Source organism: Manacus candei, unplaced genomic scaffold (assembly GCF_025592945.1).
Source record: "Manacus candei isolate 608988 ecotype Guabito, Panama unplaced genomic scaffold, ASM2559294v1 h1tg000119l, whole genome shotgun sequence".
NCBI classification, from domain to species: Eukaryota; Metazoa; Chordata; class Aves; order Passeriformes; family Pipridae; genus Manacus; species Manacus candei.
Genome location: NW_026138167.1, coordinates 3,145,931 through 3,168,129, shown reverse-complemented (window position 1 = coordinate 3,168,129; position 22,199 = coordinate 3,145,931). Strand labels below are relative to the sequence as shown.

Sequence of the window (22,199 nt, the reverse complement as noted above, 5' to 3'; positions counted from 1 at the left end):
TTATTGACAACTGTAGAAATTCCATACCTTGCCTTTCAGATTGATGTAACAAGCTTAGTAAAGTAGGAAACACAGACCACTTTATTCCAGTCCCTTTCCTCTTTTCCAAAAGAGAACTCTTTGAAGATGCCTAGCTTGGTGTTTGGATTCACAGTCCTGTTGGAGGACACAGAGCAAAGACAGACAAGTCTAATAGTGGAGGAAGCAGAGAAGCAAATCTTGGCAGTTACAGTAAGCAGGGATTGTCAGCTCCTGTGTTTTGAACATTGCCCACAGTGGTTGAATTGTGCCAGTGATGAGTGCTTTATTTTCTTGAAGACTAGAACACCATTTCAGTATTCTAGTTTTTTAAAAATAAGACAATCCTTCCATGGATATTTGATTGGAAAGGTTTGCTTTCTTTTAAGTGCTTTTAAGCTGGTTTTTCTGGTGTGTTTAGAGGCGTCCTTGTAGCTGCTGTTTACAAGGGAGAAATCAGCTGCTGGAGAGGGAAATGGCTGTTGCATCTTGAATTACCCAGTATTTATGAAATGTCAGGGTGAGCTGTGGTGAGCAGCTGAAATGTGCTCAGATCAGTGCACATCTAATTTCCGGTGGGGCACAAAATATTGCTGGGCAGTGGGAAAGGATCCGTTCCCTGAGATCCAGAGAAAACGTGTGCCTGTGCTTCATTTCGTGTGTTCTTTGTGGCACGTCATAATCATGGGAAGAGAGATTTATTTTCTTCTAGTTTTTGAAATGAATTGCCCTCATGGATCTGAAATGGCTCAGCTGATGTGGGGCTGACTGAGGGGCTGACTGCAGCTAAAGCTGGAAAGATGGAGGGGTTGGGGAGGCATCACTTTGTGTGTTACTGGTTTGGTTATGTTCTGCTCTTTAAAACACGATCATCTCTGCTTGTAATTGTTAGTACACCGAGTGAGCAGGCAGGAATTTTTGCTAAAAGTAAAATAAGTCACAAAATACAGCTTTTTAATATATACAGGAAGTACACGTGGCCTAATGAGAGGCCAGAATACTCTGTGTTGGTACATAAGATGTGACAAAGTGACCACTTTCTGCCCTGAGCAGTTCATGAATTAGGTGTCAGACTGAACTTCCACGTATGAAAAGAATTACATTTTAAAGTACCTGATGTTTGCTGTGAACAGCAACTTCCTGACCATCGTTTCTCTCCTTTTTCCATGTGTGGCACTGGATAGAGGACTGACAGATTCATGCTGAATAGATTGACTGATCTTTGAGCACTGGAATACATGTGTTCCCTCTCCAACCTTTTTGCTCTGTTATTTGACAGAATCTTGGATTCTAGATACTTGTCCACTAGAATTAAATATTACTGGAATCAGTAAAATTAGAAAATCAGCAGAATTAAATCCAACACATGAATTGCTTCTACACAGGTAATGTTTTACTTCCCAGGCAATTTCTGTCTGTAGTTTGTTTGAGAGCACAAAATTTGAGATCCATTGGTGAGTTTGAATAGGATACCCATTGTGCTTGAAGTGTTTCTATTCCTAGTTTGAGTGAGCATCCCAGTGACAATAAATATGCTAAGATAGTTTTAAAATTTACATCCTACTTAAGTTGAGGTTTTCTTTACATAGGACTGTTTTCTCTTGCCTTTTGGGCTGTGCTTTTGCACTCATTCACTGGAATATTTGGACACAGCAAATAAAGGGTGGGATTAACACTTGTTAACTTAGTTCAATTAGTAATTTGTAGTAATACTGTAGAAACATTTGTGTGGTCTTTGCCCAGTTTGTGCATAAGACTGAGAGAGTTTTATAATTTACTGGTAGTCAGCTTCTAAATATTTAGAAACATTGATATTTCATGACCTTTGACTGTTGCTTTCCCAGCACTCTTACAAAACTAAACTGGATTCTATTAGTACTGCAAACAAGCTCCAGAGAGCAAAACTAGGTTTGTGAATGTTGGACTTGCATCTCTCTGTAAAAATATTTGTTTATTGCCTTTAAAATATCCTGGTTTATGAATAAGCTGTGCCAAGAGTGACACAAAACTGTGTGAGACAGTGAAGTGGAAATGCTCTGTGTGCTGGTGTCAGCCAGCACTGGAGCTGTACAAGTAAATCTGTGGTGTCAGTGAGGCACAGAGAGGAAAGGGGCTGTTTTAATTCAGAAGTGAGCTCTCCCAAGGAATCTTTTGTCTGTAGCATCGTAGTTGGATATTGTTTGGCTTTGAAATTCTTTGAGCTGTCAAACAACACCTTCTTGCTTAGTGCAGCTCAATCTATACTGAGCTGTGATCCTGGGATACACTCCCAGTGTCAGTGCCTGGGTTCAGGCCCACAGCTCTGCAGTGCCTGAATGTTCCCTAAATGCAGGTCCTGTGGCCAGGAGGGTGTTGGGAGCAGTTCTGCTCTTGGGAGCAGTTCTGCTGGATGCTGCACCAAAGCCCTGCATTTGCAAAAAGATGGGGAATTTAGCAGGCTCAGACTTGTGCTCTAAGAGTAACCATTAGAGCTGCAAGACACATTTGTGTCTGATGACTTGCATGGATGGAATTGGTTCTTTCAAATTGGTTATTGGCTCTTTGTTTCTGCTTGTTTCCAGGTTGCATGGCCGGTACCATGAGATGGCACCAAACGTTGTGCCCATGGACTACACAAAGGACCCAGATGTCAAACTACCTATGCAGCTCATAATAAACATGCCTGAGCTAAAGGTATCACTTCTGGCTGCTTACAAACTGTGTCTGGGCTTATGTAGCTCATCTGCCAAGTGAGTTTGATATCCTGAAGCAATGTGGTGTGCTGGGCTCTTCCCCTTCCTGTCACTGTTCCAGGGCAAAACCAGCCCCAGAAGCCGGAAAATGTTTAGGTGGATGTCTTGCTTGCAGAGCTAGTTGGGAGAGATGTTAATAGGAAATGCATGGGAAATAAAATCAAATTTAGTAATTTTCCCCCTTTGTGTGTTCGGTGCCAGAGAAGCCCGTGGGATTTCTGTGTGAAGAGCTGGTTAGAAATCAGAAGTTCTTATCTCAGTGTGCTGATTGGAGATTTGCAAGAGGCGTGCAGAACATTGCTAAGAAAAAGGAAGGGCTTTCCCCTTTTTTTCATCTGCCTGAGCACAATTGGGAGTTTTCCTTTTTCACAGAGACATTACATGGTAGTTGGTGGAGAGACAGTCCATGAGAGAAGCAGTGGGCATAAAGCAATCAGTGAAAAAAAAATTTGGGGCACTATTTGTTTTTATTCTTGTATCAGTTCAACCATTTAATGTGGTTTTAACAGGAAAAGTATGGATTTTCAGCATTTATTTTTTTCAACAGTTCATTGAATTATGTTGTGTTTGGTCTCATGCTCTGTTTTTTAATGTATGCTAATTAGTTGATGTCTTTAAATTACTGTAATGTGGAAACAACTATTCAATCTGGTAATTGCATGAAACATTTCTAAGCTTTTTTAAGAACAATGCCCTAAAAACCTTGTAATTGGTGACCTTCCACTTGATTTTAATGATTTAGAAATTCTTCATTAATGCTGTACTTTTTTCCCCAAATATCTGGTACTATACAAGCAGAAGCAGTGCTTTAGAAATTCAGCTGGGGAGGAGGTTAAGTCAACATGAAGAGAAAAACGTTTGAATTAGATTTCAAGTTGAAGTTCATGGAACTCATTGTTCCTTTAGTGCCACTCTTGCTGCATATTTGATTCTGGGAAAATACCATTTATTGAACAAGAAGCACATTTCACTCTAAGGCACGTTTGTTAAAAAGTGTTTGACCAGCATTTCATATAAATGGAAACATTAAAGACACAAGCCTTTAATTCAGTAGAAGACCTAGGAAAAGTTTTCATCCTTCAGTTATTCTTCAGGTGCCTGTGGGCAGCTGAAGAGTTTGTGTTTCTGAAGGAACGGAGGAATCATTTAGAATTCTTTTTCACAGCAAGCATGGGCTTCTCCAGCAAATTCCTAATGTGTGTTTATCCCCTTTCTAATGGCATCAGTGCTCCTGGAGGTTTCTGTTCTCATCTCTGGGACCTTGACAGTGCAGTGTGAAACCCTCTGGCACAGGTCTGTGCCTGCTCAGGGTTCAGCTGCCAGGTGGCTCAGAGCTGCTTTGTGGCAAATCAAGGCTAAGTTTAGAAAAGCCAGTGAGAAATTATGGTCACACACACTCTTTTGGGCTTCAGTCCTAGAGGATTGAACACTTAAGGAGCAGCTCATTCCATGAAGACTTGAGAGATGGAAGACTCCTGTGTTTACAGGACAGCCTGGTGCTTAGGCTGAGATCTAAACCAGGAATTTTGCCCTGGAACCTGTTTAGATTGAGATCCAGGAGCACATCTTGCTGCCTTAGTGAACTTAGATGGCACTGACAGACTTCCTGAGAGACTTCCCTGTGTGAGATGGATCATAATCCATCCTCTTGCACCACACCCAGGCTGTGAGGTTGTCAGGCCCTGCTTTAGGAGATGTCTCCAGGGTCATGGAACTTGACTTTATGAAAATAGCAGGACTAATTCAGTGTTAAAATTTATACAGGTTCTCTCTCAGGTCTCATAAGGCTGTGGAAGAACCTTAGAACTGTTGCTGTCAAACCACTCTTTATTTCAGGAATTGTAGCAACTCAGAGAGAAAAGTGCTTTTAAGAGCTAGTGAGCTTGTTTCCAGTAAAATATCAATAAGAGGAGACTGGGCCTTGTTCCATAACTCTTTCAAAGCATTGACAGTAAAAACTATTAAAATGCCACCCAGGGTCTCAGTTACAAACTGGGACCCATCTTGGTCGTGAAGCATTTTGTGATTGACTGTGCAGATGGAGGTGAGAGGAGAGGGTCTTTCCCCAGGAGTTCATTTTTGAAGTACCCTGGGTAGTAACTCCAGCTCCTACAGCAAGAAAAATCATCTTTAACCTTTGCAGCTTGCCCAGACTGCCCAACACAAGTCGTTATGGTGTTTGCTTTCTTTGGGAAATTTTCATCAAGGTGAAGACAAAGCCAACATTTAAATCTTAAAATAGAAATAAATGAACTAAATGTCTATTGAATTCTAATAAAATTAGTGCTAATTTCACTGCACCTGGCTTTTTTCATATACACATTACATTTCTGGTTACTGGCAACGTTGAGCTCAATACCATTGCAGGTTCTGACAAATGGATAGAATCAATAATGCACTTTTCTAAATTAGATTCTGCTACTGTAAAGAAAGATCTTTACCTCCTGCATTAATGTTTCGAGCCAGGATTTTTGTGTTTCAAAGAAGAAAAAAATGCTGGTGGTCACTCACTTTAATTGGTCATGAATTATTCACTAGCTCACGATTCTTAAAAGTTGAAAGTCAGGACAAGAAATAAATAAATAAAGAAGGGACAGATACTTTAAGTGGATTAGTTCTACCATTACACTGAAGTTGACAGAGCTGCTTTACTCCATCAGTGTCGCTGCAGCCTCTGCTCTCTCATTCTGACAGTCTTGGTTACACAGCCTGCTGTCTAATAAATTCACTTTAGGGCGTCTGGGCACCTGTGAGATTGCAGGAATTAGTATTGCCCAGTCGTAGCCATGGTGTGGCTGCTCAGTGGGAGACCAGGGAGAAAGCACAAGGGATATTTTTCCCCAACTCCAGCTGATCTCACCCACATTGTCCCTGTCCTTTGCCCAGGGCTGTAACCTGGTGACAGAGCACTCTGATTTGGGGGGGTGGGTGGCCATGCCCATGTCCCCAGTGTACCCAGCTGTGGGTAGTGCAGTGCAGAGCAGTCCTTCTGGTCATACAGGGGCTTCCTGAGGGGAACCACTTCTGTTTCTCTCACTTTACAGTCTGTTGCTCTCTGGTTTTTGGCTCACACAGTGACTTCATCGATCCTCACGGACCTTGTCATTGTCTGCAGTGGGGCTGAGGTAGTTCATAAATCCACCCACTGCTGAAACAGAGTGGGCAGCAGGCACAGGGATGAGCCTGGAGAGAGGAAGGACACCCAGGGAGCAGGGAATCCCTCCCACATTTCAGAACTGCTCTTAGCCCCCTGGTTTTGGTTAAGTTTAAACACGAATGCACGTGGGCTGCTTCGAAATGAAATAAAAATACTTTATACAGTTTGAATGGGATGAGATTTTAGGGACAATTTCAGTGGGTCTTCGGGTTCAAAGCTTTCCATGCGTGGGCAATGACCCCTGAGGGAGCAGGCTGATGTTCTTCCCGAGCCCCCACCCCTGCTCTGGCCAATCTTTGCCTCCAGCTCATCCCAACATCCTCGTCTGCATCCCGTGAGTTGTTTCTAGTTAGGATGGGATGCTTTACTCCTTTCAGACAACTCTTCTTGAGTCCCTGAAGCCCCATTTTAACTGTGGGTCTCCACTGGGTGTGCTCCAGGTGTCATAAGTGAGGGCCACATTCCCTCTGGTGAGCCCAGACCTGCACCTTCCCAGTGCTCTCCAGCTTTGTCTGCACTTCCTGGCCCAGGGAATCAGTTTTTGTCACAGTGCCTTATGTTCCCACAAGACACCATTAAGTTCTGTAATATTGAAGCAATTCTGTCTTCAACCACAGTCTTTGGTTATTTGGCTGTTGTGGCTTCAGTAAACAGTCATTGCTGAACTGTCTTATGTTTCTGCTTTCTGACAGAGTGATGTGGTCTTTTTTTAAGACATAAACATATCAGTTTAGCTGTATTTTAGCCTTGGTTTCTGCAGGGATTTCTTAAGCAGGCACTGCAGAGAAGTTTGATGACATTAATATAATCATATACACATAAAACCCACATTATTGATTTTGAGGAAGAAGAAAATGAAGGAAAAAAAAAACCAAGAAACTTGCTTTTATCTGCTCCAGGGATAATTTGCTGTTGCTAATGATGCTTCCTTTCCAAAGTACCAGACTTTCCTGTGGAGCTTTGGTAATGAACAATTTTGCCATTTTTACACTAATGTTTGTCTGATAATGTCTCTACTTTTTTTTTTTTTTAGGAGTAACTCCTGAAATTTGAGACAGGTTTGCTTTTGATCAGTTCTGAACAAGTCCTCATTAAAGCATCCAAAGGGACTCTGACTTTCAGTAGTCTGCAAAGCAGACTGGTTTGTGCATTTAAATATATCCTCTAAAGTCAGTGGGGACTTTGATTCAAACACAAAAGAGAAAATCATAATTTTCTTTCTGTGAATTTAAAAATTAAGAAGCATTTTGTGATGACTTTTCAGCATCTCCAGTTTAATTATCTTGACCTATTTTAGAACTTTACTTGCAACATCTTATTTCCAAAATGCAGTCCATCTGTGGGAATAGGACAGAGGGGTTGGAATGAATTCCTCAAGCTACAAAAGAGAGCAAAGGGCCACCACAGTGCTCTCCTGGAGCCTGGGATGGGAACCAGAGGACAGAGGATTTCGCTGCAAGCTCAGGAATAAACCCTATTAATAGTTTCTTAGAAGCCTAATGGCTGTGTGTCATTGTATGGTGATCTTGGTCTGTGTGTTGGGATAGATGCCACATGAGATTAGGAAATGTATAGAAACACAGTTATTGAGCAGAAGAAGAGATTGTTACAAAAATGGATTAGAAGGGTTATCTCAAGCCACTACAGCAGCATCAATCTGCAAAGCAGCAGAGGCTTTTCTTTTTCAGTTGTAACAGTTCTTTATTGTTTCTGTCTCCACTCTCATTTTGGGAGGGTACAGAAAAAGCTTTTTAGCAAGGCAAGTTTCTAGTCTTAAAAGGATTCTTTTTTTTTTTTTTTTAACAATTAGTGCTTAAGGGAAAGCAACCTAGGAAGGAACAGTATCGTTTTCCCCTTTGCTCCCTTCCCCCATGGCTTTTCCTTTAAATATGATGGAACCCTAATCTGTGCTCTTTAGAGTGGAGGTAATGAAATTACAGAAAGGATGTGAAAAGTATCTGTGAAGGTAAGCTAATACTTTCCATTGTGTAAGCCACAGATATACTGCCTGAAGACACATAATATGAGAAAGTTAAAGGAAAGAAATCAATATGAGGAAAGATTTTATTTTTCATTTAGGTTTTAGAGATCCATTTGGCCAAGAGTTACTTAAGAAGTATGCTTAGGCCCATTTAATTCTTTCTTAATTCAGCTGTATTTTCAAGATCTCTGACATGCCAAAGAGATAACTCATGCAACTGCAATGTGTTCATTGAGTGAGTGAGACCCTGCCTGGCATTTCTAATGCATTAAGTCCCAGGTTTGATATTCACTGCTGATAGGGAGATTTGCATCTGTGGGCTCCCTGTTTGTTACCCAATGCTGCCTCTAAGATGTCAGTTTAAAACTGTTACCACAACACTTGGTTCTGATGAGGTTTGTTCCAAAGAGAGCTACGTAATATTTTAGAAACAACAACAACAACAAATTATGAACATGTTTCGACATCCGTTCTGATGTTTGGCCTTCTCAAATATTAAACATTTAACAGATGCACCATTTTTTGGGTGCCTTCAGGAAGAAAGGGGGCCTTTTCCTATATTTCAGCCCAAATGAATCTCACTTTGGCTTTTTAATAAACTGGCAGTTTGAGACAATAGCACCAGTTGTTTGGCACTGTGTGTCTGTGTGTGTATTCCACAGACAGGTCCATGTGTATTCCACAAACAGGCACGTTTCCAGGCATCAAGGGGGATCCTTTAAGCTCAGCAGCAGCCCCAGTTGCCCACCTGCTGTCCCTGCCCATCCTGCATGTGACATATCCTTTTACAGGGAGGTTCTCTCAGCCATCTGGCAACTTCTGGGGTGTTGTTTTTCATTCTGAGACTCTTTAGGGATGTGACCCTGCTGCTTTTTGAGGCTGCTGGCTTTTTGTTTTCAGGGGTCCCTCTTTTGTGCTCTATTTAATTTCATTTTATTTGGCCTGGTTTTGCCTTCACCTGAACAGGGAGCTCAGCCTGATGGCCTGAGCTCAGAGCACAGTGAGCTCATTAATCTCCTACCCTCAGAAATCCGCAGGCAGGGTGCCTGTTGTGGAATTACTTCAGCCATGGAACCCTGCAGGAGAATTTGTATTTAGTATTGACTACTTCAGTGGGCTGTCCCTTGAGCCTGGGACTCTGTGGTCCATATTTCACCCATCCATTAAAACAGCCTTGTTCCTGGCCATTGCCACAGCCAGAGAGACTGGAGAGATTTTGGCATTTAGGAGCGAATTTTAATCATAGAAGTGTTTGGGTTGAAAAAGATCTTTAAGCTCATCGAGTCCATGCATATTAGTAGTAAGTGGCCCAATTCTTGTAAGGTACTTTATATTCCTTTAAGATTATATATAAAATACCAATATCTTCAGCAACTCTGATTTTTGCATGCTGCTTCTATCTTTTTAGTCTCCACAGTTATGCTGAAAATGTGTTTATAGATGCATCTGTTCTGCGTGTGAATTATCAAGAGACAATTCAAGTAAACTGAAAAATAAGATGTTTCCGGTCATTTGCCTCTCAAATATAGCTGTTTTATGTGATTTCATTAATAATAATAATAATTATTTCATTAAAAATAATGGTTTGTGAGTACCTGTTAAGTAATTAAACTCAGAGAAAAAAAAGAAATTAAATGGACTGAAGTTCTGAGCTTTCACAATACTGCTTCTTTTAAACAAAATGCTGCATGCATATTAAAAATATGAAGCATGATATGCCACCACTGAAGCTGTTTGCATTTATAGAAGATCAACATGTTGATTGGTGTCTTGGCTTCTGCAGATCTGTAGAACAGCTTTGATGAGACACTGCTCACAGCCCAAGTCATGTTTGTGTTCTATTTGGATTCAACTGAATTGAATTGATTTTCCCAGTTTTATAGATACAGCTACAAATTAATTTGGGGGTTTTATACAGCTGACACAAAGATGTTGCTTTGATACCATAAAAACATCTGGTTTGGACTTGGGAGTATAAGCAGCTTTTCTTATGCTTCCTTGTGTGTTAGTGGTTTTAGAATATTGTCTCATTCTTGGGTGCAGGAAAGGATCTCAGGATCATCTCCTGTGGAGATTAAATTTCATTTAAATCTCTGGAGTTTAGTCAGTCCAACCACAGGTTGGACATGGATGGGTGTCAGTGCAAATGAAAGGCTTTTCTACAAGATTCTCCTGGGATGTGACTCTACATCCTCAGTGACTGATGGTTCTGCACCAGCCAGGGGTGGAATGCACACACTGACTTTTGGAAGTGGTTTCATAAATACAATTTGTTCTTCCAGCCTTCAGTCAGGAAGACCCTGTTTGCTTCCTTGGCTTTCTCCCTTGGTCTCTGTTTCCATCCCCTCCTGCCAGCCCCTGTTTTTCTGTGCCAGCTCCTTCAGTCTGACACCCTGGCAGGAGCCTGTTACCTGAAAATCATCTTCAGGCTCTTTGTACCTTTACTGTAACATTTATAAAGCACTGGAGGAATGAGGGGGGCACCAGTTTAGAGAGAAGAGACCTGGGCAAGAAGTACAATGCAGCATCACGGGCTGCAAAAGCATCCAAATGTAAATTTTTAGATGCATTTTTGGAAGGGAAAAAAAGTTGTCTTCAAAGAACCAACCGTGGAATTCTGTATTCATTATCAGGGAGTCTTTTGGAGGTTTTTTGATCTTTCAAATACTAATATATATATAATTTTTTTCCCACAGGAGAATCCCTTCAAAGAAAGGATTGTGTCATCTTTCTCTGAAGATGGAGAGGGCAGCCTGAGCTTCAATGACTTTGTGGATATGTTCTCTGTGCTCAGTGAAATGGCTCCCAGAGAGCTCAAAGCAATCTATGCCTTTAAGATCTACGGTACTGTGGGGAGGGGGGGGGATGCTTGGGGGTGCTTTTTGTGGCGGAAGGAAATGAGTGTGAGAGTTGCTGGTGACCTCTGGTTCTTTTCTGGTTCAGATTTTAACACAGATAACTTCATTTGTAAAGCAGACCTGGAGCAAACCCTCAATAAGCTGACCCGGGAGGAGCTGACAGCAGAGGAGATCACCCTGGTGTGTGAGAAGGTGATAGAAGAGGCTGACATGGATGGGGATGGGAAGCTGGGCTTTGCAGATTTTGAAAACATGATTTCCAAAGCACCAGACTTTCTCAGGTACTGAGTTGTTTTAGGATATCACTGTGTAGTGTAATACAGGAAATGTCAGACGTGAGTGTTTTGCTGGAGAACTGTCTGAGGATGACCTGACTCAGTTTATTTTTCCAGTTCTCTGTTCATGTGAAGACTAAGAGCTCAATGACTTTTGTGTGGGTTCTTCAGGAAAATATTTTGATCTATTATAAGCTCAAATTCATATCTTTCTTAAGCCTATAGCAAGAATCCTTGTTGTCTGCATAGAATGGTGTGTAAATATTGTCTACGTGTTACAAATACACATGGAAGCACATTGATCTTTTGTACTGAGCAGGTGAGAGCATCTTTAATGCTGATGTTTTTTAAGAATATTTAAGTGTCCTGCAGAACACAGAACAGTTTCTTTCTTTCATAAATGAGATTTCTGAGGGAAGGCATTAAAGCAATGTGATCAGTAAAGCACGAGCACGTGATTCATGTGAATCCTGAGAAACATCAGCTTTCTGAGAGGAGACACTACAAAGTTAATGCCTTTTATTCCTACCAGGCATGCCTTGGCTAATCAGGTATGGCAACAGAAACCCTTTTAGAACAAGACACATTTCATCATTATGATGAGGTGAGGCTCAGGAGGTGCTCTAGTGTTTTGTTTACAGATATTTCCAGCTAAGAGAAAACATTTTCTTTATTGTGCTGCCCCCACAGAAGCTGCTGGGGTCAGGTGGAGTTTCCTTGAATCAGTCAAAAGGCTGTGCTGCACCTAAAATCTGGCAGAGAACAGCAATCCACTGTGAGGAGCTGGAGGCAGACCTGGAGATTCAGCAGAAGCTGCAGTTGCAGGAGTTTCCTGTGCCATGAGTGACTTTACTGCTGTGTTGTAGAGGCTGGCAAACTGCTGACTGAGAATTCCAAGCTGAGGATGCTGTGCAGTCCAGTCATTTCCTGAGGAAGTGGCAGAGAGGAGTGTTTGCCAGTGCAGTGCTGGGATGACTGTCATCATTATTCTTCTTTCCCAAGTTTGTGATGTTCTGAGAAGATGAGGAAATGAGTGGAAAGCACTGAGTATTCAACAGGGTATTCAACAGGGCAAGATGATGAGTAAGAAGAGGGATGGATTGAGAATACAGGCCTTGTTATAGATTAGGTGAAAGAAAGTAGAGAACCAACAAAACCAGAGGACCAGGCTACCAAGAGTTGGGAGACTGAGCATCCAGTTGCTCAGTTTAAACACAGGTCCTTGGATCCACATTCATGACATGGTGAACTCCATGTTATCAAGATGTCTCCTGCATGTTCAGGATGGTGATGTGCATATTTCAGGCAGATATTTTTCATCCTTGGCTTAAAGAGAAATCTTAACTTCCCTCTTCTTTCAGGTTCAGGAGATCAGCTGAGTCACAGGATTCATCTGTGAAGTCCTCAGGCTGAAGAGCTCCTGATGACATAAAGAAGGGTTTCCTTCCAGCTCCTGGCCAAAACACTGACCAGGCAGTTTCCATATGGATAGCAGTATCAAGAAAACAATTTCTTAGCTGGAAATATATGTAAAGAAAGTATTAGAATCCTCTTGAGATGCTAATGCTTCTCAGGGCGCATCAATATGGTTTTTAACATTTGGAGCTATATTGCAAAATGAAAATATAATAGAAAAAAGTCTCAGAGCTGAGAAAAGAATGTGTAGGTTGTCTGATCTGATTTCTGTTTCATCCAGAATTAACAGCTGCAGGAGAAGAAGGTGACAAGGTGGCAAGACCACTTTTATCTGAACCAATGGAAGACTTGATACCTCTGCCTTTTTGTGGTTTACTGTTCACTTTGCCTGTATAAGTTTGAGGGTTTTTTTCAGGATATTCTTAGTCATATTTTTCCTGAGTGCACTGCATCACTGACTGACATATTTGTTAATACTGAACCTCCTGATCTGAGGAACTTACTCTCATTTTTAAAATACCGTGTAAATGTTGCATTCTAAGTGAGACAGTGATTTTGGGATGGGAATCATTGAAGTTTAATTGCCACAACAGGGACACCCAGGTCTGATGGGGCCTCTCTGGCAGTAGCCAGAGCCTGCCAGTTTGTGACAGAGTGTGTGACATGAGACAAGAGGGCAATTCCTGTTCTTTGGGTTCAGTGGTGCCATAACAGTTGGACACGTTACCTGTTCACTTAATGAGACGCTGCTTTCTTATCCCTTTCTGAATTAATCTCCAGCTCTATTCCTGGCCTCTCATTTTCCTTTCTTCTCAGTCTCCAGCTGTAATGTCCTTCTCAGGGGTAGCCATGGGCTGTGTGCAGCCACAGGCAGGGCTGTGCAGCTTCACTGGGTGATCTAACACAGAGTGTGCAAAGCTCAGGAAGTGGCTTAACACAGATCACCAGCCCTGTTTGCTGGGGTGAACTTACCCTGAACAGCTCCTGAATGTAGCAAAAAGATATGAAACCTAAAATAGTCTCTTCTGAAACCTTAAGCAGGTCCATGGAACAAATACCAACCCATCAATGTCCAGAGACAGTCATCATTTCATTTGGTTTTGCACAACTCCACTTCTTGTGCCCAGTTGAACGCGTTCCAGAATTTAAATTCAAGGAAGCCCAGGAGTCTATTGATTTATGCTTCCAGCTGCTCAGCTGTGAAAATTGAACACCTAGGAAGCAAAGCAGCAGCCACACTGAGAACAACTGCCAGGGAGCAATTGGAGTGCTGGGAACCTCAGGTTTCAGAGATTTTGCTGTGAAGCGATGGGCAATCGATGTTTAGGAATATCTGATCCCAGAATACCAGACTGGCACCTGGTGTAGGATCCTCTTGGAAATGCTGAATAACTTAACAAAGCCTCAGATGACTTTTATTTGTGGTAAAGGATTTCTTATTCTGTTCTTTGCCTTTTTGCCCCACCTAAAGCCACTTCTTCACATCCTAAAAGGAGGAAATGCAGGATTCAAGGCAGTTAAGTTTTGTCCCCAGTTCTGCCACTGCTTGAGCAGGTGATTTGTGCTGAGCCATAGATCATTTTTTCTCTCTGCTGCTATATGGGACCAGGGCTTACCTGGCTTCTGATAAACACTGAGGGCTTTTATAATAGGAACTGTAAATTTCCATCATCATTAACATGAGACCTGCAGTTACTGAGGAGGAATATCTTCTTTGCTCTGTGGAAAACCTTTGAAGGCCATGTTCTCATAACAATGTGCACTCAGTTTTGAAGCACTTTTTTCACACAGCTCAGGCTGTTGGTGTTTTTCAAGCTGTCCTGTTATCCTACACAGCAGGTGTTAATTTTGGCACCTTGACCCAGGCTTTGACTTGGTGTGAGCTAAAGTTCATCCCTTGTACATTGACTGATTTTCCTTATCCCTCCTTTCTCAAACCCTTATTTATGACCCTGTGTGGGTTTAATCTCCCCCAGACATACTTTGTGCTGCTGTCAGGCAAATGAAGATGCAGTAAAGTCTGTTTTCTGATTTGTGCTGCTGTCATTGAGGAACCCCTTTCAAACTGGAAGCAAACCCTGTTAGTGCTGCCCAGGGGGGAGATCTCTGTGTTTGGCTGCTCCCAGCAGCCTGACTGAGCTGTAAATGATAAGGACACTTGCTAGTTCAGAAAATTTAATCCCAGCAGTTTTATTTCACTCAAAATCGTTATCATTAAGAAGCTGCTTGTAGTTTAATGGAAGTGTGAGCAGCCTGAGCAGTGTTCTGTTCTACAAGACTGGTTACGTTTTCCACAGGAAATTGTTTTATAAATCAACCTGGAAGTTTCAGCCTATTTGAATGCCTGAGGGTGAAACAGGCTGTAACAACAGGAAATGGAGTTTAAGAGGAATATGGCATTAGGAATACCTGGGAGCTGCCAGACAGAGAAACAACAGATTAAACAAGATGATGGCATTGGAAATGCAGCATTTCTGAAACCTTTTGGGCCTTTACTCAGACAACAGATGTTGTGACTCCAGTCCTACCTGAAGTTCTCTTATAGGGAATGTGCATCTCATAAGACCATCCCAACATGCAGATTAATTAGTTCTTAAGGACTCAAATTGGAGCTCGTGACAAATTGGCAAGAGATGCTCAGCAAAGAAACAGGGGAAGGGAATAATTTTTATCAGTATTTTTCAAAGAGCATTTCAGCTGCTTCTTAGGAAAAAGCTGAATCTTCAAAGGCCAAAATAACACTCTGATAAAAATAGAATTTTTTCCAATAAATAGATTTCCACTTAGGTGGATTTGGATGGAGTTTTTTTTAAGGAGTCACGCCCAAAATGTTTTCACATACAACACTACAGATGTTGTAGTTCCTAGATATTGCCTAAGAGGGAGTTAAATTTTTAAGAGTTTGGATTAATATGGGGCTCTAGACATTTCTTGAGTTGTGAACAAGATGTTTGTAATTCCTTTTCTTTGAAAAAAAAACCCCTTATTTCTGGTAAGCTCTTTGCATCACTCTCTGCTTTCTGTCCCAGTCCTTAGGCTGGTGTGCCAGGCTGTGTCCAGCACATCTGTCACTGTCACCCAGATTGAATCAATTCCTAGAGACAATTCCCTGAGGGACCATGGGGAATGTAAAATTTTATCTCCTCCAAATATATACCACAAGCTTCCTTGAGTGAATTTCTGATCCAAATCTAATTGCTGTAATTAAAACAATTTGGTAAAACAAAATCCCAAAACTGTACATCCAGAGCTTTTCAGCCTCTCAAATACTCCAAACCTTTAAGGTTTTCTTTGAGCATGGGCAACAGAATTATAGAATTTACATACAAAAATACATAATAATCCCTTCTGATTTCAATCAGTCGAGAAAGAAACATCCAGTTTATCCTGCCATGACACTGAGCAGAGGTTGCTGCCTGGAGACAGTGAGGTTTTAGGCATGTCTTCCTAAAATTGTCTCTCACTGGCCTGCTGAGATGCTCAGGAGCTCTTCTGAGAGCTGATGGCAGTGGAAAGATGTGCTGCTTGCCTGGGTCGCAGTGCAAACAGAAAGGGGATAACAACCAGCATCTCTTTGTCCCAAAAAGAGAAACAACAACTTCCCCTGCCTAATTTGTCTTGTTGGGGAACCCAAAGGCTGTTCCAAAGCAAAAGTACCATTGGGAAACATTTATCTCTGCACTATATCCAATAAATAGGTCAATTTGCACTTGATTTAATGCAGGGCTGGGCTCAGCCCCCTGAGCTGACATTTTCAGAAGATGGAATTTTCTCCCATCATGTTTAAATCTTCTCATAGTGTGAAAGAAGAGAATCCCTTTCATTACACAGCACTTTCCCTTCTGTACTTGAGGAAAAATATTGTGCATAGTGACAAACATGTTTAAACCTCTTAATCTTTTTCTTTCTTTTGCAGTACTTTCCACATCAGAATCTGAAGATGTTTCTGAGAGCCAGTGTTATCAGAAATGACTTTGCCAGTCCAGCCTTTCTGAATCTCAGGCACTCCAGGGGCTTCTGTCCTCTAATGAGGGCTTCTCAGAACTCAGCAGAAAGTACTGAAGTAATTCTGGTCCACAAGGAGACAGAAGCATCATGTGTTCTACAGGATACTTGGAACAGTCACATTTTTATCTTCACTGCTGGCCAAGCACTCTGGCAAAGATGGTTGGTAGTTGGGTTGTGGTTTTTGGTTTTTTTCCCCCCCTTTTTTTAAACAGTCAGAATCAGAATATTATTAAAGGTATTTCCACATAGTTTTTATATTTATGAATATTTAATACTGCTCTTAAAAGTGCAAAAAAAAAAAAAAAGAGAGAGAGAGAGAAGGGTTAGCTTTGGTGTGTTTTCCAAGAGGATTTGAAAGAAAGCACGGGCCTTAACTAATGAGATGCCTCTATCACTGTGTTGGACAGCTGGGGGTCTTGCATGGAAATTCTCTGAGGGGAAAGAACTGCAGCCAAGATCAAGCTCCCAGTGTTGAAGACAACCACAGCCCAGGCTTGCCTTTCAGCCTCTGAAATGGCAGCTGCTGGGTTTGGTGCTTACCTTCAACTGGCATTTTATGGATCGTGGTGTCCTTATGAAACTTGAAACCCTTGCCTTTTGTACACGAGATCCCTTCCTCCCCGAGGTCAGTGCTCCAGCTGTGTCCTTACTCCAGTGGGGCTCCTGCATTTTACTCACTCTGTGGGCTGGTGATGAGTGGACAAATATGATCCCCTGGAACTCATGAAGAAGTTGAAGAAGCACAGAACTCCTCCTAAGGACATGAAAAGACATTTTCTTTCTAAACCAGCTATGCAATCTTTCCCATAAAGTGCATGAATGCAGCTCTATATTTCTCTTCCCCCTCCAGCTGGAAATCAGCTCGATCTTTCTTTTTTTTCCACTTCCAGTATTGTTTGGGTACTGGGGCCTGGAGACAATCATGTGTGTATTAATTACTGTTCTAACAGTCAATAGAAGGGCTCTGTCACCTACATGGCTTCTGTATCAAAGTCATCACCATTAAAACCTTTGAGTCATTCTCTTGTGCTTTGAGGATTTTTGAGGCTGAGCACAAACTAATTTGTTTGCTGGTCGTTGTTCCAATGACTGTGAAGTTAAATCTTTCAAAGGATGAAATGTGGTGTTCTTACTGAAAATGTTGCTAGAGAAATTAACCTTCTTTTATCATTTCTGTAGGGATGGTGATGCTTATCTACCTCAGAAACTCCTGTATGGTGAGCTTGCAGGGTATTTGCTGTTCATGTTTACACACTGTGCAGAAAGAAGAAGTATTTATCTAGTAGCAGGGTTGTACATTAAAAGTGTCAGTGGAAATTCAGGATATTCAAGGTATACAGGACAGACTTGCCTAAGGTAGCACAGTGAAAATGAAACTTGTATGTTAGTAATAACATTTATTTTTAAATATGTTTTGAGTGATCATATTCAGTCATGTTTTTAGCACTTCAATGCTTCCTCCTACTAATTTCTGTTTAGATAAAGGAATCAAAACCTGAATTCCCTTACCCAAGTTAAAATTAACATAAATAAGTCCTGATATTCAGTTCTGATTGAGTAAGAAGATATTCAAGCCTCAGTGTTTTTCATTTTGAGCAGATTAAATTAGATGTTTTGTTTGAATCAAACTGTTTGCATGACATTGGTATGAAGAGGAATTATGTTAAAATTACTTCCTGTTTATTGAAATATCAGCCTGATTTTTTTTTTTTAATTTCTTTCAAGATACACATTGAATCTTGAAAGCCTTGTGAGGTGTGTTTTTCTGTCATGATTAGGATGTAATTGTAAACTACCAGGTTGCATGATTCTGGATCAGATTATTCAGACCAAAAGGATCTGGTGCTAATGACATAGGTCAGTTCCTTTTGACATCAATGCTCTTCTTCTATATCTTAAGATTTCTGTTAGTTAAATTCCTTTTTTCCTGAGAGCTGTATGTCACTCTATGGTTAGGTCATCCTCCCATCTTAAAGGAAGACCTCAGTTGCCTTGGAATGTGCTCAGTGTTTCCCTGTGTCCTCCCTGACCTAAGTGTCACAAAGCACTTGAAGAGACACTTGGGTTTGCAGCCAGATGTGTGACCTGGGAGTCATCCAGCTGAGCTGAGAAACAAAGAGGAAAAGAAATCAGGACTATCCCTGCCCACAGTTCGAGCAGAATTCTGGCAGGTGCTGCAGACACACGTGCACAGCTGGCCTAACTCCCTTTGGTTTTTGACTTTTGTTCATCTCCTGGGACAAAAACCGGAGCAACACCGTGTGTGCCTGGAGTTTGAGAGAGATCCAGACACTAAATCCTTGCAGAGAGAAACAGCACTGCCTGGTGGGGGGTGAGCTGTTGCAGCACCTGGTGGCAAAGGTAAGGGAGAGATTCCTGAAGCAGCTTTGTGTTTGCACTTCCTTAATTGCCTGTAGTTGGAGGTCTTAGGACTGAAACTTTTCTCACAGCAAGTGTTGAGTGAGCAGGAGAGCAGCATGAGGAATTTAAATACAAATCCAATTGAATTTAAATACAAATCCAATCCTGGTTTTTTGCAATAGCATTATTGGCAGGATCCAGCAGATTCACTAACGAGGCTTCCTTCAACCAGCCCTGCTTACTCAAAAAGAACTATCAGGGCATTTAGGAATGAAATGAAACAGGGAAAGATTTAAAACACTTTTGGATTTGGTCTATAAGCTAGAGGACATACATTTTGTAGTGCAAAAAAATGGTCTTAAATATGAACAGACATTTCTATATTTGCCTTCAAAAATGGGCAAAGAGAAAGGAAACCCATTACCTAAAGCCTCTGTTAGCTAAGTGTGTGTGTGTGATCTCGTTTATATACACTCAGAGCACCTCGGGGACCAAAAGGAGCTTGTGGGAGTGAATAAAACAGTGTTGAAAAGTAAGTAACAACCTAGTTATTTTAGCTGATCATTATTTTAAGGAAATACTGCAGGCCAGGATTTGTAACAGCCTGCAGGTCAAAATCTGATCTGCATTACTTCCATATTAATCTCTAGTAACTCTGCTGACTTCAGTGGAATTAACTCATGTCTGTAATTGGATCTGTGTTGGGGAAAGTAGCTGGGTTTTTGCTGAGGTTCTGTGTGGCCTCTCATGCCCTTTTAATGGAACCTTAAAGTGCTGAATGCTCTTTTCTTAGCCAGTAACCACAAGCTCCTCTTTGTCAACAGGCTCAGCGTTGGAATCTCTTGCAATCTCTTGCAGGGGAAGAGGAACAGCCTCCTTTCCTTTTTTTCCCCAGGGCTAATTTTTATCTCCTTGTACATGTTAGAGGCACTTATGATGAAACCTCACAAGGTGGCACCACAACTTCATTTAACTGTTTAAATTTCCCTGCAATACAGGATATGGTATAGAATCTATGATGCCACAAACAAAAATATGAAAGCTGTGGTTAATTACTGATTTTAAGACTTCACATAATGACACAGGAAGTTTTGTGTGTCTCAACAGCATATTAATAGAAAAGTGTTTTATTCAAGTCCCTGAAAATCAAAATGTACATCAGAAAAATTTAAGAGGGATTTTCTTGTTGAAAGTATAAAAACTCATATTCTAGACACCTGAAAAGATTAAGATCATATCCTGAAATAGCAGAATATAAAGTAAGATAGAGACAGAGTTTTTATTGTGGAATGAGAAATATTCCCGCTCAAGATCCACAGTAAATCAGTTTGGGCTGAAATAATAGCAGGAATAAAAAGAGTTTATGGTGTTATTGCCCAGTACACCTCGGCTGGGACAGACAATGGACTGAAATTTGATGAGGAAAACATTAAGGGTAATAAAATTATAATTGCTCATGTCCTTATTAAGATGTTTGTCCGAAACAGAAGTACAGGACACAGTGAACAGATGTTCTCTTCTTCTGTCTGCATCATTTTTGCAGCTTTGGGTGTGACTATCAAATTCTGTGGTGGGGAAAAGGCAGAGACTGCTCTTGGCAGAATTAAAAGAGCCTCAGCATTACAGGTTAAAGTGCCTTTATTTCCCTGGAGGTTCTGCCATTGCTGTCTGTAAAAGGCATTTCCCAATCTGAACTCCCAGTGATGCTCCTTTTGCTTCCACTGTCCCTCCTTTGCAGGAGCAGTGACCAGCCAGGTGTGGCAGCCCCAGGAGCTTTGCTCTTGCACTGGAGGCTCCTCCTTCCCTCTGGTCTTTCCCAGTTAAGATCTGCTCAGATCCAAGTGTTCTTACAGGTAAATCCTTGACTCCTGTGTACCCATTTTGCACACACAGGACTCCTGTGCTGTTGGGGGTGTGCTCTCCAGCCCTGCAGTAACACACCATCCTCTGTCCCCTCCTCTCCACATGCAGATTGAGGCCATATGTGCCTGAAAATGTAGGACAGAGTGTTTTAACCCTGCTAAAGAGGCTTGTGGGCACCGGTCCAGCCTCCCCCCTTTTTTACAGTAACTTTTCTCCAGTGAAATCAGTGGATGTGGCAGCCTGCCAGGAGCAAGGCAGCTCATTGCTGAGGGCTTAGTCACAGCTTGGGCAATTCAGCACAGACCAAGCTTCCTCTGTGCTCTGCACCCTGGCAGGCTCTGGGAATCGGTGGCTGATGGCTCAGGGGGTGAGAACTGAAGACTGTTCAGGCTCTGTGAGAGATGGAAAACAGATTTACACCAACCAGTATTTTTACTGTCTCGTTCTTCACGAGACTCTGTGTGAAACAGAAGAAAATACCCAAACTTCACATGACAGATAAGTGGAGGGGAATTACAAACTGGTAATTAACCTCTGGTACATCCCTGAAGCCTGTTCTGGTCCCTCATGTACAGCTCTGACCCAGCAGGTACAAGGTGCCTCTGTTTACTTGATGGTTTTCAGCTCAGTCTGAGAAAGTATTTCTCTGCCCAGAAGTCAGATCCAGCTTTTTCCCAGGCCTTCCATCCCCAGGGGGTCTGAGCTGCTCCTCACACCACCAGCACTGAGAGTGAACCCATGCTGATCACTGGGAATCTTTTTTAGCATTCTGTACTCAGGGCTACTTCAGTGGCACTTAGAAATAAATGGGTATCCACCAGATTTTTGCCCCCTGTTAAAAGGAAATGATCTCCTACTTAGACATCTGCTCATGGACTCACAGAATGTGCTGAGTTGGAAGGGACCACAAGGATCAGCAAGTCCAACTCCTGGCCCTGCACAGGACACTCCAAGAATGTGCCTGAGAGCCTTGTCTGAAAGCTTCTTGAACTCAGGCTTGGTCCTGTGGCCACTTTGTCCATAATGACCTGGAGAGGAAAAAGAATTGTGATATTTTAACTAAAATGGTATTTCAGGTTTTCAGAAAATGATCATGCTGCCTTTTTTTTTTTAACTTCTTTTCTAATTTTTTTTCCTTTGTGCATTTATAAGATATAAAATTCTGTGTAAAAAACCCTGTAGATTCAGAGAGAATTCCCTCTAGGAGGAGTTTGACACTGAAAGACTGTTTTTTCTCTGCCTAAACAAAGGAGTTAATTGGTGTGTATATTCACAGAAATAAAATAAAGCCCAGGAAATTCAGGCAGGCTTTTCATGTGCTTAAAATTTTTCATCTCTTTTATGGTGATTTTAGTGGCTACTGTTCTTCTAATGATACAACCAAATTTGATAAGGAAATATAGATAAAATTCCCTACTGTAACTTCACACATCCTCATACTCACAGTAGCATTAGAATTTACAGTTTTACAAGTTCCTCTTACTACATATCTTTAAATTTTGGCTTTCTGCAGAATTTGCTTGCAGATAT

The 22,199-nt window shown here is 41.5% G+C and overlaps 1 protein-coding gene across 6 annotated transcripts in view; it reads left to right on the top strand.

Annotated features, from left to right (window-relative positions):
* CIB2 (calcium and integrin binding family member 2) overlaps positions 1 to 17,466 on the top strand; it is a 43,109-nt gene extending 25,643 nt beyond the window's left edge. For all 6 annotated transcript variants that reach the window (XM_051770437.1, XM_051770436.1, XM_051770440.1 and 3 more), the window contains 4 exons: positions 2,580 to 2,691; positions 10,585 to 10,732; positions 10,832 to 11,027; positions 16,354 to 17,466. In XM_051770437.1, the coding sequence (XP_051626397.1) occupies positions 2,602 to 2,691; positions 10,585 to 10,732; positions 10,832 to 11,027; positions 16,354 to 16,375 (456 nt within the window). In that variant the 5' untranslated portion in view covers positions 2,580 to 2,601 and the 3' untranslated portion in view covers positions 16,376 to 17,466. The remainder of the gene's footprint in view (positions 1 to 2,579; positions 2,692 to 10,584; positions 10,733 to 10,831; positions 11,028 to 16,353) is intronic.
* Positions 17,467 to 22,199: the final 4,733 nt, after the last annotated feature.